The 17,819-nt window shown below is 55.6% G+C and overlaps 5 protein-coding genes across 5 annotated transcripts in view; all 5 read left to right on the forward strand.

Moving 5' to 3' along the window:
* Nucleotides 1-668: 668 nt before the first annotated feature.
* On the forward strand, nt 669-2,420 carry PUNSTDRAFT_137388 (uncharacterized protein; the record flags this gene model as incomplete). Its single annotated transcript, XM_007387030.1, has 3 exons — nt 669-972; nt 1,051-1,359; nt 1,414-2,420. 3 exons carry the CDS (start codon nt 669-671, stop codon nt 2,418-2,420), a joined length of 1,620 nt encoding a protein of 539 aa, XP_007387092.1.
* Nucleotides 2,421-4,079: 1,659 nt separating this feature from the next.
* Nucleotides 4,080-5,278, forward strand: PUNSTDRAFT_54735 (uncharacterized protein). Its single transcript, XM_007387031.1, has 2 exons — nt 4,080-5,134; nt 5,204-5,278. The coding sequence occupies exon 1, from the start codon at nt 4,804-4,806 to the stop codon at nt 4,990-4,992; it is 189 nt and encodes a 62-aa protein (XP_007387093.1). The 5' UTR covers nt 4,080-4,803; the 3' UTR covers nt 4,993-5,134; nt 5,204-5,278.
* An 807-nt stretch (nt 5,279-6,085) lies between these two features.
* Nucleotides 6,086-11,878, forward strand: PUNSTDRAFT_137389 (WD40 repeat-like protein; the record flags this gene model as incomplete). The annotated part of the gene is made up of 11 exons (XM_007387032.1): nt 6,086-6,179; nt 6,234-6,357; nt 6,406-6,530; nt 6,585-6,825; nt 6,875-7,073; nt 7,130-7,180; nt 7,235-7,430; nt 7,483-7,638; nt 7,688-9,243; nt 9,299-11,441; nt 11,493-11,878. The coding sequence occupies 11 exons, from the start codon at nt 6,086-6,088 to the stop codon at nt 11,876-11,878; spliced, it is 5,271 nt and encodes a 1,756-aa protein (XP_007387094.1).
* Nucleotides 11,879-13,329: 1,451 nt separating this feature from the next.
* PUNSTDRAFT_54738 (uncharacterized protein) lies at nt 13,330-16,313 on the forward strand (the record flags this gene model as incomplete). Its single annotated transcript, XM_007387033.1, is given in 7 exon segments — nt 13,330-13,604; nt 13,667-13,908; nt 13,985-14,412; nt 14,469-14,742; nt 14,755-14,857; nt 14,910-15,445; nt 15,500-16,313. A coding segment is annotated over 1 exon segment (315 nt), but the record flags the coding sequence as incomplete, so codon positions are not given.
* A 699-nt stretch (nt 16,314-17,012) lies between these two features.
* PUNSTDRAFT_54742 (uncharacterized protein) overlaps nt 17,013-17,819 on the forward strand; it is a gene marked incomplete at its 3' end in the record, with an annotated part of 1,572 nt that continues 765 nt past the window's right edge. The window contains exons 1-5 of the mRNA XM_007387034.1: nt 17,013-17,109; nt 17,164-17,287; nt 17,336-17,466; nt 17,516-17,671; nt 17,723-17,753. Coding sequence (XP_007387096.1) covers nt 17,094-17,109; nt 17,164-17,287; nt 17,336-17,403 — 208 coding nt within the window. The remainder of the gene's footprint in view (nt 17,110-17,163; nt 17,288-17,335; nt 17,467-17,515; nt 17,672-17,722; nt 17,754-17,819) is intronic.

Genomic DNA, 17,819 nt, shown 5'->3' on the forward strand with positions numbered 1-17,819 from the left:
CTACTTTGCCGAACAGGTTTATCTATCACTCGCCTATGTTGACTGGACACGAAGCTGACGGTCTTGGCCGATCTAGGTGAAAGCTGTCGGCAAGACCTTCCACAAGAACTGCTTGCGCTGCACAGAATGCAACACTCTCCTCGCGCCCGGTCGACTCGCGGAGAAGGAGGGCGAGCCGTTCTGCAATCGGTGTTACGCGCGCGTGCATGGTCCCGCAGGGGCGGGCTATGCGTTGCTTGGCAAGGCCGGGGGCTGAAATACAAGCCGCTCGTTGTATTCCATTTTTTTTCTCTGCGGCACGATCATATGACTATAACGGACACTCGCGTGCAGAATACCCGAATGTATCGATAAACCCTGGTTGAACCTTGTTTGCAAGTAAAGGTGGCGTCCCCCAATTTAGTGAGGGTTACAACCGGCATATTATCTTCTGGAGACTTTGCAACTTCTTACGCTCGATTTTTGGGCTGAAGCCTCGAAGATCGTAGGAGACCGCCCAGAACACTTGGAGGCTGTGCTAATAAAGACGTTCGCCGCTTCGTTCAGATCCCCGTCGTCATTTCACGTTCGCGAGGGTTCCGTCGTCCCGGAATATGTGACAATATTTTATCACTCGCAGCGGCCTTCTCGCCCTCGGCGGCCCTTCTTGCATCACTCTCCTCGACGACATGCCACCCGCCCCCGAGTTGACCCCTGCTCGCCGTCGCCGCCGCCGTCGCAAACCGTGGACACCGAAGAGGAAGCCGAAGCCGACGTATAGAGAACGCAACATACACGAAGTCACGGAAATTACGGATGAAGCGGACGATGAATACGGAAAATGGTATCTGGTGGAGTGGGCGGGTATCGATCCGCGCACGGGCGGTCCTTGGCCCCCGGATTGGATCCACGAACGAGGGATGCGCGCTCCCGAGTGTCTCAAGAGGTGGCAAGTAGAGAAGAGGCGGAGGTTGTACAACAAACTTCATTCGCGTGCGTTTTCAACTTGTCTTACCGATTATGTGACGCTTATGAGGCAATATTATACTCATGTCTCTATTCGCGACGTAGGTACCATCAAACCAAAGAGAATACCATCGGCAGAATTGCGCAGATATACACCTTTTACAGCACCTACCCTTTATGGACACACCCCGACCCAGCTCAGGTCATGCGTGCCACGGGACGATGTCGAACACTGCCCCGGCACAGACGAAGAGATCCCTGTCTTCTACGAAGGGCACTCCGGCCCATCTAAAGACGACCATATGGACATCGATCAAGCACTTCTTTCGGAAACGCGAACCGCCCTCGAACCGGATGACAAGGGTCGCGACGGATCCGACGAGGACGACATGCTACAGTACCCCCCGGACGAAGGTAAGCTGTTTCAGCGTATTCCATGCCACGTGGGGCGCTAACTGTCGCCTCCAGAACTCAAGGAAGGCTTTGAAGATCTCTTCGACAGCGTGGACCTGGATGCCGACCCGGAAGTCGCCAGCGTCAGCTACAAGAACTCTACACTCCATGCGGACTTCGCATTCGATGACATGCCGCCTCTCCCCCCGATCACGTATGCACCTATCAATTGTGCCGCTGCGTGCGCGAACGATCGGTGCTCCGACAGCATGACGAAGGCCCCTGAAGCCGTGCTCGTGCGGTCGACCTCGAGTATCCCCGAGGACGGGTTGTCAAGCGCGTTAGCGGGGCGTGCCCGCCCGCGCACCGTATGCGAGCTAGCCCGCTTGCGTTATGGCGACGATTACGATCAAGACGACGGCTTCGACGACGAAGACTCAGTTCCCGAAAGCAACGATGACCTGCCAATGCACTTGCCGGTGCAGGCGTCGCATGTGGGGAGTGCGTCACAGGATACTGGGTTCGAGACGTTCGCGCTGCCAGCGCATGCTGTCGATGTGGTCGGTGCTGGCGAAGACGACTGCGCTGAGGACGTCTTCCTAGACTCTGAAACCCTCCTCTATCCGGAGGAGCCCGATTCCGAAGAAGACGCTGCGAACGCGGCAGCTTCGACGTCTCAGCTTGCAGCCCCATCAGTCATCGAGGATCGCGACGCCACGCTGCCGGACAAGGGCTCGGACGCCATCTCCGCGGGAAGCAAGCTCCCCCAGGCGCCGAAGCCCGTCTTCGCGTTCCCCCGATTCAACTCCAACGAAAACGTGAACGCCGGCATCGATGGTCAAGCCAGCTCGAAGGGCGTGCAAGGCCTCATCATTACGCCCGTTCGGCCATCCCCATCGGAGCTCCAATTCACGAAACGGCGCATCAGCTTCGCGGGGCCGCCGTCTGGCTCGTTGCGCTCCGCCTTGGGAGGCCTCGGCGTTGAAGGCGCGTTTGGAGCCGCAGTTGCGTTCCCCTTCCATAAGCCCGTCAGGAACCCCTTCGCTGCTTCTCGTAGTGATCAGTGCAAGGGTCGTCATTAAGGTGAGCGGCACCAGTCGCTCTGAGAGCCAAAGGGTTGCAACTGACCCACTTGGCGTAGAACGTCCTGAAGAATTATAATCATGTGTGGTGCGCAGTTCATGCTTCCGTTTTGATTGTCTCATACACTTTTGCTCCTCCTGCTATCTTCTCTGCCGCTGCTAAGTATGCTCTGCTCTCGTTTCGCTTTCATTCGATGCCTGCCATAACTCGCTTTCACTATGCTTTCGTGCTCATCCGTCTTTGCACTTCACTCCCCTCCCTATGGGGCATACTCACTTATAATACTCTGAGATTATGCTGCTATTGACAAGTTATGCTACCTATCGTAACGATACCTGAGGCATGACCGCTGAGCGTCCGATCCTCCCGAGGCACCGGCTGGCAGTTGTCTTCAACACCGGAACGGTGTACCACTCCGAAGACCTTCAACGCCATAACGTTTCATTCGATTTGTAATGATTGTTGTTGACATTCTGCCGCGTACGCAGAGGTGCGGTAGTTGGTTTCGTTCTGGACCCTATGGATATCAGGATTAGTAGAAACTCTTGCGATCGATAGAATCACTTTTCTGTTATTCGAATACCAGGCCCCATACGGTAATATGGCACCAGCGAATTCGTCAATGCGCCTTGTGTCTTATCTTCGTAGTGCGATAGTAGCTGATCGGCGAAGTTCATGAGAGCCGAACAACAGTTAGCCATGATCCGCAGGTTGTCGTTGAGGCTAGGCCGGACACAAGATCGGGTGTACGTCGGGCTTGATCATCATCATGAGCACGTCGCACGCGCGGTCGAGGCGTTGTCCTTAACATTGACATTCGGGTCTGCCATTAGATGAGTGAGGAGCGAGAGCACCTGTCTCATGTGCGGGAGCAAGAATGAAATGGGCCCCTGGGGTATCGAAACGAATTCGAACGTCATGATGGCCCCTTCGTGCGCGTGCTTTTTACCTGGACATGGATGGGTGGATCAGGGGTTTCAACCAGGAGCGTCTGTTATGGGTTCCTGATGGCAATCGTTCCACTCTCTGGCAACCTTCTTCCCGACTCCTGTTGCAAGAGGAGAGTACGACGATGCTCGATCTCAGCCGCTTTGCTCACGGCAATTCATGGCCTGAGTGCTATACGCCAAGGTCGAGGTAAACGCCGGCGCGCCGGGCCTTTCTCCGGGTCTCTCTCTGACCGCACCTTCATTGGGGCATTATCTACATATAGTCTGACAAACGAAATAGTAACACGCAACGAGCGATCACGTACATACGGCTTCGACCCACCATTCGATGGCTATGCGTCCCCGACGGATAGCGCAGAACAACTAGATACAGAAGGAATTAGTGAAAGCCGTCATTGACCATACCAATGCAAGCGCGCGCTGGAGCAATTGTGGATCTTACGCGCCTGCGAAGGGAGTGAATGAAGAAGGCCCGTTGGCCGGCAATCTGCTGGGTGAGATTCCGGATACTCCTCTGATACTGTAGTGCGAATTGGGTGCATTCATGACAGTCCATGGCGGAGAGGACTCAGGAGGCAACGTAACACCTCAACGCCAAACCCCCAAATCGTGTTCTCTACCAATGTGGATGTAGCGTAAAGTCGGTGGTGATCTGTGGCTCCGGCGCGCCCTTGAAACCGATCACCTCCCGCTGCTTCCCTGCAGAATGCTCCAACTCACGTTGCGTTAGCGTTGGTGGCCGGATAAGTATGGTCGCATACGTATGTTAGTGGCAGGCCCTGTTGGTCGTGCTTGGAAGCTTGGTATAGGTGCGAGCGGCGGGGCCGGTGGCTATGTTGCGTGCCAGCACTCCCGCTCTCAATACAGAGGCCGAACTCGATGACCGGATGTGGGTCTCCCGGGTACTGACGGCGACCTTTTGGGCAGAGTATGATGCGATGGGAGGGGTCATGGTTTTTGTGAGTGAAGCTGGTGAAATAGCTTGCGATTGGCTAGATGGAATGAAGCAGATTCTTGCGGTCATAGGTGAGGAAAGCACATGGGGTGAGTCGATGACACGAGGGGCCGTCGCACACGTTGAATGTTGAGCACCCTATCCAGTCGAAGGCGAGGGCCTTATTTCATCATCGAAGCTGTCCTCCTGCCGCATCCCAACTCCGCATGCCTGGGCCTCGGCGTTCACGCCTCTGAGTTCCTCTTGGAGGTGGGGGCAGTCGATACCGACGTAACGAGGCCGACTGGAACCGAATTTGAGTTATCGCTTGTCTGCGTCAGGGTGTCAGGAGTTGGGCTTGTTGCGATGATTATGGTGGCCTGCTGATGACAGTACGTAGCGATCGAGAGACGGGGTTGCGGAGCACGGCTGGAGGATGTAAAGTAGGTGGAGGCCAACGTTTGCGATCGTCATAGGTGAAGCGAGGATATGAGAAAGATGGATATGCATGTTGCTGAAGATCTTGACGATGGCGATGGCCTCGTTCCGTCGTCAAAGCTGTTCCACCTCCGCCGCCGTTTGTGCTGTCCACATCCTACCTCCCCTTTCCTTGTCCTCGCCGTCCTCGTTCACAAATTCCTCGCACAGGTGGAGGCAGCTGATGCAGAATCGAATCCTGCAGCTTAACTGATGCCCGTGTCAGAGGTTGGTAGAGCGGGGCCTGCTTGGGCGAATGCGGAGAGGACAGCTGGAACAGAGACTTCTAGCGATGGTTCGAGGGCGGACCGCCAACGAAGCAGTGGGCGTCGAATCGGGCATCGGGTGTGCTCTACGTACGAAGGCGGCGTGGCATGTCAGCGAAATCGGAGATGGGAGAACTACAGCGTGAAGATCTTACAAAACCAGACTCGATCAGAGCAAACCGTCTGAACCTCTTCGAACCAGGTGTTGTCAACGTGTTTTTTGCTCCGTCTGGCAGAGACTTCGTCGCCCGTGAACGATATAACTTATGTACCAGTCAGCTGGAAAAGCGGAAGTCTGGGTGGCGCCAACAGCCCTCACAGAGACGAAGCGCACTCATCCGGATTTCGCACGATACGCCGATCGTCTGCTCTATGTCACTTACCGTGGTGGACGAAATCTCGGCGTCGCGTGTATTGATGTTCTGATCGTTCAGGAAAGTCGCGAAGATATATCTCTGAGAACGCTGGCCCGCGCGGCGGACATTGACTCGCTGCAACGACGACCCAACGTGGAGGGTGTAAGGGTCCTCCTGCTAAACCTAGCCCCCGTCTTCGAGATCTTGATTCTTTGGAACTTCTTGCAGTTCTCCCGGCGACTCTTGCGGCCCGTGGTTGTTCCGTGCCCGGAGACGAAGCTTAAATTGGACTCAACTCCTCTTGCCCCAAGGACCAAGGTATTGATACAGACTCTAGCCCGTCCTTGATAGCTATGGGGTAATGCCCGACCGATGGCCAATCGCCCGCTCGATCGTTAAGGCAGCACGAACGAGTGGAACGGCGCATGTCGCTCGAATGCTTCCCTCCCGGGATCGGAAACGTCGTACGCTCTGTAAGAATGAAACTCTAACAGCATGTGTTCATCACACCACCGAACTTCTCATGTCATGTACGATACCGTGCATGCTGAGTGCGTAGATAGCACGGCGGCGTTCTCATGCATGTGGTGCGCAGGACATGAGGTTATCGGCAGGCGAGCACATCGTAATTCGGTGACACGTATAGGTTGTTCCACCTTTCATCTTTCTCATCCTCCCGCCATGACCGAAGCCGCAGGAGACCCTACTCTGCCGTCTGGAGGCCGAGTGAACGACAGCAGTATGACTACACCATCCAAGATGTTGGAACTAACTGGTGCGCGTGCTCATACCTATGCGGCTTGTGGACCCGCCTCACTATCGTCGACAGGACTACGCTGCACGGGCTTGCGCAAACGTCGCTATTATTGTATCATACAGTTTGGGGCCATGTCATTCAAGACCTCTGTCTCCCCTGAAACGAAAGACCCATCTTGGGATGGCTCCATTCGCCTGTATGTGTCCGATTTAGTCACGATGGATGTCACCGACGCAATCCACAGGTTAGGCGATGCATCCAGCATCATCATCAACGTCCGTAGGCAGCGGATGTTCTTTTGCGGTAAACTTCGCAGCGACTCCCGAGTGGCTCATATCACCGTCGATCAGCTGGGCTCGCAGCCAACGGGTCAGTGGTTCGCCTATATTCCCTTCCTGTTTCTTGACGTTGGTGCTCGTGCAGATGCTTCCGCGACAGATAGACCTTTGGTCATGGAGGGGCTTCGCCATCGATGGTTGAAAGCTTCCATTTCCTTCGTCGCCACCCAATCGATGGCGTCTTCTCCATTCAGCCCCGGGACCACAGCGGCTGCCAAGCCTGAACCATCGACACAGCTTCCCCAGGGCGAGTTATCCGGTCGCGAAGATGGCAACGTTCCAAATAAGGGCTCGGAGAACGAGGAAGATCCCTTTGGGGCTAATGGGTGAGTGACCGAACCGACAGATCAACTTCATGGGGGCTCATCTTCCCAGTAAACTTCGCGAACTCGTCCATGACACCAAAGCGGATGCTGATGCGATGCGCTCTGCGCCCGATATTGTCGAGACCGTCGCCGATGCTATCCAAACCGGCAAGGATGCCGCCGAGTCTCACAGCGACGCGTTCGAGAGTTGGAAGTTCCTGCTGGACAAGCTGCAGTTTTTCGTGACTATCTCGGATGGATTAGCTCAGGTAAATGGCACTGCGCAATACGATGCCTCTGTGATAGCTCTTGATGTGACTTATAGATCCATCCTTACGCGCAGGCGGCCCTCAGCATCATATCAGCCGTTCCGAAGGTAGTGCTCGCTTCCTGGAGAAAAATCCGCCACTCAGTTGCACTTCTGCCGCAGGCAATCATAGAGCAGACAGGAAAAGATGCAGCCATACGTGATTTGGTGAAGATCATCAACAGGACGTTGAAGCTGATGGACGAAGCCGAGCCTCTTCGTCAAGAAGGCAACCGACGAGAGACCGCGAGTCTCATCGCTCAACAAATCGGCGAATGTGCAAAGTTCGTCTCCGATTACGCGAAGACCGAGGGTTTCAGTGAGCATCGCCGTCGATAGGTATAACGTAGCTAATTGGAGAGCATGTTCAGCGTTACGGCTCGCTAAGAATTTCGGTTGCGATGTCGAGGGCGCTGTCGCGGAATACAAGAAATGCCTTGAAGTACTCATTGAAGATTTTGAATGTCATACCAGTGTGGCTACAAACATTGTTGTTCTGGAGGTTCTGGAGAGCGCACGGCGTGTCGGTCGGTGACGTCATCCACCCCGTGTATCGCTTTTGTTGACATCGCACAGACCAGAACGTTATCTTCCGCGAGCTTCCCGTTGCGTCGGGCTCAGGCTTCGACCCCGACAAGGGATGTCTACCTAAGACCCGTATTCCGCTCATCAATCTCATCATTGATTGGATCGATTCCCCCGACGAAGCCAACTCGCAGCGGGTCTTTTGGTTGCGGGGTCCTGCGGGCGCCGGGAAATCCGCGATTGCTCACACTATCGCCAAGCATTACAATGACAAGAGGAGGCTCGGTAGTATGGTGTGCTTCAATGCCGCCGGATGCAAGATTGAACAACTATTTCCTACGCTTTCCTTCGATCTATCAGATTTCGATCGAGGATGGAGGAAGGCGCTATGGGAAGCGGTCAAAGACAACAGTAACCTTCGCCACACCCACTCGCTGCAGCTCCAGTTCGATGGTCTTTTCCTTGGTCCAGCAAAAGCCGTAGCAGAGCATTCTGTGAGCCCTATCGTGATCATCCTGGATGCTTTGGATGAGAGTGGCAAAGAATCGGAACGGTCTAAACTGCTGCCATACATATTGCGGCTACAGGAGCTCCCCAACAACTTTCGTTTTCTGGTCACCTCGAGGGACGAGAAGGACATACGAGACAAACTCACAGACCTGCGATGCGTACGCCAGCAGAATATTGCCGTTTACAACGACACTGTTGACCATGATATCGCTCTGTTCGTGCGCGAGGACTTTTCCGCCAAGGCACCTCATATAGTAATGGACGCACGGTGGAAGGGAGAGTCAATGGTACAGGAAATCGTTAAGGCCGCTGAGAAGTCTTTTCAGTGGGCGTTCACGGCGTGCAGCTTCATCCGAGGAGAAGACAAGTACAAGGAGTACGACTGGCACGATCGTTTCTTGGCCGTTCTGTCTTCTGGATCTTCGTCGCAAGATCAGGAATCCGGCGTTCGTTACAGTCATCTGGATACCCTCTACAAGCTAGTTCTAGGTCAGCTGTTCGGGGATGGACCATCGGATCGTTTCAAACGCGTGTTGGGATGTGTCCTCTCAGCAAAGGTACCGTTACCCCTGGATGCACTGGAAGAGCTACAAGAGGAGAAAGATCCGCGAGGCTGTACCACCAACGTCTTGAACATCATGGGATCTTTGTTATATGGTGTTTCCAACCCAGGAGATCCGATTCGTCCCCTACACAGCTCCTTTCGTGATTTCCTGACCGACAATTCTCGAAGCGGTGCTTACTGCGTGAATCTTATGGATGCGAATGAGCTGCTAGCCCACTCGACGCTACGAATCATGCGGACATCGCTTCGCTTCAACATATGCCATCTTGCGTCTTCATACGACCTCAACGACGAGTACGATGATCTTGATCAGCGTATCCTGAACAACGTGACGTCTGGTCTCATCTACGCAGTCTGTTATTGGGCGCAACATATCGTCCCTGGACCCGGGGCTACTCTATCCCCCGAATTGCTAACTCAAATCGAAGGATTTTTCAAGACTCGGGCGTTGTTCTGGTTAGAGTCACTGAGTCTGTTGAACTCATTACAGTCGGGTTCGTCCGCGCTGCTGACGTTGAAGAGAGCCTTGACGGTGAGCATTCCTATACCGAACGACATTCGCGTGTTAACAAGGCGCTATCTTTTAGGGAAACGATGAGGCGAGCGATGTTCTTCGCTTGGTCGAGGATCTCGATAGATTCCTCAGTTTATACTGGGACGTGATCTCAATCTCAGCACCCCACATCTATCTCTCTGCTCTTTCCTTCACTCCGGAGACTTCGCTCGTATCTCAAAATTATATGGAGTCCTTCCCCAACAGCGCGAGGGTCTTGCAAGGTCGACTGGCTCATTGGCCAGCGTTACGATGCACAATGCAAGGTCACCGGGGTGTTGTCAGATCTGTCAAGTTTTCGCATGATGGGAAGTGGATAGTATCGGGCTCACATGACTGTACTATTCGTATGTGGGACGCCGAGTCAGGTCAGGCTGTCGGAAAGCCGTTCGAGGGTCATACGGATACCATTTATTCGGTAGCATTCTCTTCGGATGGGAGACGCATCATCTCAGCCTCCGCCGACAACACCATCCGAATGTGGGATACAGCAGAGGGCAAGGCGATTGGAGAACCGTTCCGCGGCCATACCGTAGAAGTCAATTCCGTCGCATTCTCGCCACAGGCTGATGATCCGCGCGCAGTCTCAGGTGCCAATGATTCGACTATTCGCTTATGGGATACGAGCACGGGGAAAATGCTCGGAGAACGCATGAACCACACACACGTTGTAATGTCTGTAGGATTTTCACCAGATGGAACGCGCCTGGTCTCTGGCTCTGAGGATCATACAATACGCATATGGGATGCGCAATCACAAAAACTCGTGGCAGGACCTCTCTCAGGTCACGGTGATACTGTCCTTTGTGTCGCCTTTTCACCTGACAGCATGCGCGTTATGTCGGGATCCAGAGATGGCACAATTCGAATCTGGGATGCAGAATCCGGGCAGACGATAGTAGGCCCGCTCGTGGGTCACACCCGTCCTGTGACGTCTGCGAGTTTCTCCCCCGACGGAAAGTACATCGTTTCCGGATCAGTGGACGACACGATTCGACTGTGGGACGCGAAGAACGGGGCCAAACTCGGAGAGCCGGTTCATTGCCAGAGTATACAAGTTCTGTCTGTGGCGTATTCCCCGGATGGATCCCGCATAGCCTCTGGATCATGGGACGGACATGTACGAGTGTGGCACACGGCGGAGATGGCAACGACCAAGGCTTCTGGCACTCCAACTCCTGTTATGTCCATCGATGTGACCTCCGATGGCAGCCAAATCGTCGCGGCTGACGTGGATGGCTGGCATCGGTGTTATGATACCGCAACACAAGCGGCCATTGGGAATCCTTTCGGCGGTGACGAGCTGCAGAGTGGTAACACACTTTGGTGTGTCGCCTTTTCCCCAGATGGCAGTCGGATAATCTCGGGCTATTACGATGGTAGCATCCGACTATGGGATGTAGAAAGGGGAACCGTCATCGGAGAGCCGTGGAAAGGCCCGCATAAAGGCCTCATCTCCTCTATTCTCTTCACGCCCAGCGGCCAGCAAGTGATCTCAGGGTCTTGGGACGGCACTATCTGTGTGTGGGACGTGGAGACTGGTAAAGCGCTCGGTGAATCTTTCAGCGGACACGACGCTGGCGTTACATCCCTCGCACTATCACCCATCGGCAAAAGACTTATCTCCGGATCAAAGGATCACACCATTCGAGTCTGGGATGTGGAGATTAGACAACCTGTTGGAGAGCCTCTCCAAGGTCATACCAATGAGGTCAGTTCCGTCGCATACTCCTCAGATGGGAGCCGAATCGTTTCCGGATCGGATGACGTCACGGTCCGGCTGTGGGACGCAGAGTCCGGGGATCCCATCGGAGAGCCTTTGGTTGGCCGCGCCGTGAACTCCGTGGCATTTTGCTCCCATGATGAGTATGTGATCTCTGGATCTTGGGATGGCACGGTACGGATTTGGGGCGTAGGGACGACATCGGGGCCACTGGTCGCCGTTTCACGAGGACATTCGCACGGGGTCGCATCGGTCAAATGGTCGTCTAAGACGAGCTGCATCGTTTCCGGCTCGTGGGATGGCTCTGTCCGGTCTTGGGACATCCGAGAGCTTATCGGCAAGCCTACCCAATCACTCATGCAGGACCAAACAGCAGTCGAAGAGCCGATGTTCAACGGCGATACCGGAACCGATGCACCATTATCTTCGGAGTTGACGAGTTCAAAATCTACAGGTGACGTTCTCCTTTGTTATCCCAAGTCATCGACTCACGGTGCAACTACAGACGAGGACACGACGTCCCCTGATTCTCCGTCTCAGATCTCCATCTGTTTCTCATCCGCTCCCGAACATCAACTCCGTGACGCTCATACGTTCTTCCCGAACGGCGAGCCAGGATGGAGCCACGCGCGCATGAAAGCTTCATTCGGACTAGCTTCATGGAGATCGGACAATAAGGGATGGATTTTAGGTCCCGACGACGAGCGACTACTCTGGGTCCCACAGCATAGTCGTTGGAACCTCTGGCAACCTGCGTCCAGACTGTTCTTGCCCTCGGAGGAGACGACGATGCTGGATTTGAGCCGCTTCGTGCACGGCGAGAGGTGGGCAGAGTGCTACAAGTTCTACGAGCCCAGGACGGACGAGGGCGAAGCTGGTGGAGAGCACTGAGAATGCCGAAGGCTGCGGCGATGATTGTTCGGATCATTCGGAGACGGAACGCACGACACGTATATGATGTATTTGCATTGGCAGTCAGGATACATGCAAGGTGCATTCTTACCGCTGTATTTTGATAGCCAGACAGGCATGGTAGCAAACACGACGCAGGGAGTGCAAGCGGCGCCTCTCGATGTTGAGCTTCGAGCTTTCAAGGTACGAGTCATGGCTCCACCAGTCCGAACTTAGGCTGTCGGTGGCATGCATACGACGAGCGGCAATGGAGGGAACGACCGGGTTCTAGCTGAGCGAGGCAGCGGGGGCAGCGGTCCCGATTGCTCGTGCTATTGGCTCTCGACGGGTTCACGAAACCCCGGTGAACGCGGTTGAGCACGAGCTTGGAGAGGAGGCGTGGTCGAATAAAGTCAAAGGAGCAATGAGCGCAGTCGGGAACGATTTCGCTCTTTCAACTGATTGAGCGAAACGATCATCGCCAAATAGTGACGCTGACGCACCTTTTTGTGCTTTTTCACATCGTCGAGCAGCATCATGCGTGTCTAGGAGCTCAGCCATATGGAGTGATTGAAGCCTTGTACTCATGCAGGCGACGAGTGCTCGTGGATGTTTGTGCCAAGAGAAGCAATCGGTACGTATCCGACGTCGAACACGTAAAAAGAACGGGGCTTTCAGCGCTGAGCGTTCACGTCTGCATAGAACGGGTGTTATCCAGATCCCTTGGTCGAATTCAATTAGAGTGCGCAAGTCAATCCGAGAGAGGTGCGTCATAGCACCGTCTATGTATGTAAGGTAAGTTGAAATGTAGAGAAATTGGCCGGGCAATAGAGGTTGTATATGTAACGGCGACCTGTTTGGAGCCCTTGCTCCCGCGTTGCGAGCTCGACCTCTCTTGTACATGCCTGCTTTCCTCCTCCCCCTCTGCCCTCATCGACGTCAGTAGTAGCAGCCGCGCACAGCGTGCACCAGCGTCAATGGCCTGACTATCCTCCTTGCTTGGATGATCGTATTTGCAGCGCTATCAGATCCGCGTTGGGCTTCTGTCTCATTCTGCTTCCGGCCTATCCGAGGCACGGGCCCTCCGAGTATCTTGCACACCGCCGCCACGGACGACGACGACGACGACAACAACAACAAGAATTTACTCTGCGTTCGTATCTCATGCCGTCGATGCTGCCTTCACCCCAAGACATCGACCATCGCCTGGGGACCATATGTGAACCGACTCCACCTTGTCGCGTAGGAAGGCCCTGAAGGACACACATATACGCCATGGAATCCGCACCCCTACCCCCCGCTCTCCACATCTTGCCTCTCCCGTACCCGCTTCTGCTCCTGCCAACCGCTCATTTGATGCCCCTCTTCTCGTTGCCCGTCGGCGAAGCCCTACTTCACGTCCTCCACACCAGCGACGCGGTTTCCCGCTAGGCCCGCCCCCGCCACGGCACATACGACAGACGACCAAAGGACCCGTGCACGAACGCCCTCGTATCCCACGACAAGAACACAGCGCCGGTCGTGTTTTCCTTCTCGACAGAGTACTTTGTGCACGCCCAACGCTCGCGGCGCGATCGCAGCGCGCGACGGCGCTCTGCGTCAAGCGCTCGAGCATCCTCGAAGTGAGCTCGAAGGTGGCGAGCGACGTCGCGGAGAGCCTCGGTCGGCAGCGAGAAGGTGTTTAAGTCCGGCGGCCGATGACCCGCCACACAGAAGGAGCTCGTCGGTGAGTTTCCTCCGTTCGTCGATCCCTGATTACTGTGAAGTTGAACCGTTTCGATTTTCTAGCGCTGATCTTGTCCTCGTCGCGCGGGCTCATCGGCGATGGCGCGCAGGGTCCCGTGCGCCGCCGGCGAGCGATCTCGATACCGACGAAGGCGCGGATGCGGACGAGCTCGCGGCGCTCCGGGCGAGGATGGGGGCGCTCGTGCCTGTATCCAATGAACGTAAGACACGGCGACCAAGGCGTCTCAGCGGATGAAAAGGATTCAGCCGAGCAGTGCCGATGCTGGGGTCGTGAGGAGCTATACGTGAGTGCTTCTCTGCGCTTATATGCGTCTCGTTCTCGATGGAAGCACGATGCTGACTTTGTCTTGCATTTTGTAGCTGGAATGGCTCGTCGCGCTTCTCTGGCCGACCGCTCGAAGCGACCACGCGAAAGAGAACGACGGGACCCTGGCCAACACGGCCTTTTTTGCAGAAGGCGCGCGTACAGCTACGGCGGGATCGTTACGGCGTCGACATGGTCAATCGCCGGTTCATCGAGTACTTGGCCGTTGTCTGGTTTCGTGCCCCGGTCGACGGGGAAGATAGTTCTCCGGCGCGGGTGGTTGATCAGGGCAGGATCCGGAGGTGAGGGAGGGCGTGCGCTCGGTGGGTGGGGAGGTGTCGGTGCCGAAGGAGAGACCGAAGAGGGCACGAGGGGGCGTCAAGGCCCCGATACCGTTGGTTATCGGCCCACCGGGTGCAGGGAAGATGTCGCTGGGAGCGTCGATTGCTCGCGCTGGACGGACCGTCAGCGAGGGTGTCCCTTGGTATGCTGATTTCACCGCATTCGAACGCTTAACTGACACTGACATCGACGTCGAAGGTGAAACGCGCGATGAAGCGGAGATCGGCGGGCATAGGAGGACGTACGTCGCTAGCGGCCTTCGACGATGGATCGTGCAGGCCATCAGCATGGCGATGTTGCTCGACGCAGGACGACGCCGGCTGAGGAAGACCGGATCATGTCGTTGGGCACGTAGCTCTCGCTCCGGGAGGATATGTGCAAGCTGTTCGAGATCGATCCCCGGGCAAGGAACGAGCTCGTGAACGTGCTCGCGGGCAAGTGCGCGCGTGGAGGCGGAGGTGAAGAAGCGCCGGACGTAGCTGAGGGCGTAGAAGAATCGCGTTGGGGAACTGGAGAGGACGTGTCGAGGGTCGGAGAAGCATGTGGATAGGGGTCGATAGGAGGACTCGGAGCGCGGGGGAAAACAGGTGAGCATCCCGTTGCGCGGTTGAGCGTTCAGTGGCTGAACGAGGCGTTCAGCTCGAGGAAGAGATTGGGCAGGAACGCGCTCACGCTGATCAACTGGAGTCGGCTGTTCAAGAACACGACGTACGCATATCCGAGCTGGAGCACGAACGTAGCTAACGCTGCACGCGCAGAAGAGCTTGTCCAGGAGTTCGACGCCGAGATCGAGAACCTTAGCCGTCGTGTCGTCTCATGCGATGACGAAGCGAGAGCCTTCGCGAGCAGTTGTCCGCCGTCGAACGCGAACACGATCGCCTTGCAGGCGAGCATCGCCGGACGCTTGACGAGAGTGACAAGTGCTCCGACGAACGCGTCTCGCAAGTAATCGAGGAGAAGGCCGAGGCGGAGGAGCAGCTCCGGGCCCTCGAGGAGCGGGTCAAGGCGCTCGGCGATCGAGGCAAACAAGCTGCGGAAGGGGGCGCACGAGCTGAAGATGGAGGGTTCCGACAAGCACCTGAAGATAGTGCATGAACAAGCAGCTTGTGGCTAAGGAAGAGGATAACGAAGGCCTGGATGTTGCTTTGGATTCTGAGCAGCAAGAGCTGAGACTTGTCAGCTGTTCGGTCTTCGTGTGCAAAGACAAGGCTGATGTCAACTCCTTGAAGGTGAAATGGAAACTCGCTGTCCGCGCTGCGACGGGAGGTGCACCTACGCTCTCCAAGGCGACGCGACAGGAGTCGGTGCTGGCTACGCCGGCCTTGCGTCGGCCATCCGTCGTCGCCGACACACTCAACGCTTCTCGACCTTCGTCGACCATGTCCGAAGCAAATACGACAGCCAAGGCGCTCACGTCTCGCCCGAATCCCGACTCGGTAGGGTCCGTGGGCTCGAGCGGATCGAGCACCGCAACAAAAGCGAGGATCGCAGGGACAATGGGCTTTCCTTTATCCATCTTCGAGCCCCGGTCTTCCGTGTCTGGAACAACGTCCACACCTGAGTCTCGCATAGGCTCAACCACCAGTCGCCGTCCGGCGCTCGCTCCTCGCCCTCGGCCATACCTCATTCCTGGACGACGAGCGTAAGAAAGCGTGTGTCGGTTGACGCATCGACGAGGACGCCGATCAAGAGCCGAGAAGCGGCGAATCAGAGCGAGAGCGAGCAGAGTGGCAGCGGCAAGGAGAACAACCCGAAGGCTGCGAGAAGGATGTAGGCCATCCCGGTCTCGGCGTGATATACCCTTACACACCACATCACGCACCCTATCGACACTTGCCACCCATCTCGATAATGTAGCATCTCAGCACACGCCGCATTCCACGCATTTATGCACGCATATCGACATTTATCTATCAGGGATACGCTCGTGAATAACGTCGTAGCCCACTCTCCGCTCCTTGCTAATTCGCATACTCGCTGATATATGGACAAGAATGTGTTCTGCTCTGCTGCTTTACTTTGCTGTGTTCGCCTGCTTTCTGGTGCATTGGCGCTTGCCGCCTCATATACTCTTCATGCTCTCTGTCCACAAGCCGTGCTGAATTGTTTTATTTATGCTCTCGAACATGTATCACCGAACCACAGAAATCTAAGATCTTGTCATGAATGTTCCGTAGCCAGCTCTACAATACGGTACCTATTCCGCCTTGACCCCGTCAGATCTTGTGGATTGCGCGGGCATATACTCTACATGTCTTGAGTGGTCGAGACGCTCGTGGACGGCTGGACGGACGCAGGCGAATAATCGAATTGGCAAGCACTGCAGGCGTGATGCGTCGCGGTGTCTGGCTCACTACCAGCACTTTTACAGCAAACCACCGTCACGTCATGCGCAGTCTTGATTTTCTGCACATCGCACATATGTTCAAGCTTCAAGCTTGAAGTCCCGCCGCAAGTTACCCAGCGTCCCCGGTGCTCGAGCCCGACCCGACTGAAGCTTGGGGCTTCAATCAAGACGTCCTGTACTGAGGCTGTTTCATGAAACCCTGAAACCAACGGCACCACCCCCACCTGCCATTCTACCACCACCTTATCCGCGATCGGCAATAGGTTGGGCTATTCAGGGCGATGCTCCGTCCGATATGGATGGTCCCGTGAATACCATGCAGGCAGTTCGCTTCACGGCAGACTCCCACACCGCTTCAAGGCCTCCTCATCTTACCCTGTTACACCGGCGTTGGCGCAACTGATAGCTCACATTCAAGGGACCTCACCGTGTGTGACTCGAGGAGACATCCTAACGGCGAGGCTGGGATACCTGCCATGATCGAGCTCACAGGTGCGTCCTGTGGACATTTGAGTGCTTGTCGTGCTGATTTGGCGCTGAGGATAGGCTTACGTTGCACGGGCTTAGGCAAACACCGTCATTATTGCACCATACAGGCAGGGCGGGAGTCGTTGCGAACGCCCATCTCGCCGAAGACGAATCAACCGATATGGGACGATGCCTTCAGCTTGTCAGTACCCGAGTCTGTCCCCATGTCAGCCCTCTGATGCTCCTCCAGCTCGGGCGAAGATTTGTCTCCCGTGGTCATCAAGGTTTGGGTGCGGCACGCGAATCTCCCTGGATTGATTCTTCGTCGGGATACTTTGGTGGGACAAATCACGGTTGATCAGCCCAGCGCGGGGCCGACCCGTCAGTACGACAATCTTCCCCCTAAGGCCACCGGTTGACGATAGTGCAGATGTCGCATCCCGGCCCCTGCAGATGGACGATCGTCGCGCTCAACGGTCCAATGCGTTGATTTCCTTCGCCCTTGCCCGGTCGAACTCGCTGCCTCCCGTGCCTCCGGCGCCTACTACGATCGCCGAGCCAAACGATTCAAAGCCAACCTCTCCAGGTATGTTTGCAGATGACCGAGATTTTCTGAACTCACCTGTCACGCACGTAGAAAACGACCGCGACTTGTTCGGAAAAGATGGGTGAGTGTCCATCTAGGGATGATCGACCGAGTGCGTGCTCAAAGTACATCCTTCATCAAGTGCAGT

This window comes from Punctularia strigosozonata, assembly GCF_000264995.1.
Source record: "Punctularia strigosozonata HHB-11173 SS5 unplaced genomic scaffold PUNSTscaffold_12, whole genome shotgun sequence".
In the NCBI taxonomy this organism is placed as follows: domain Eukaryota; kingdom Fungi; phylum Basidiomycota; class Agaricomycetes; order Corticiales; family Punctulariaceae; genus Punctularia; species Punctularia strigosozonata.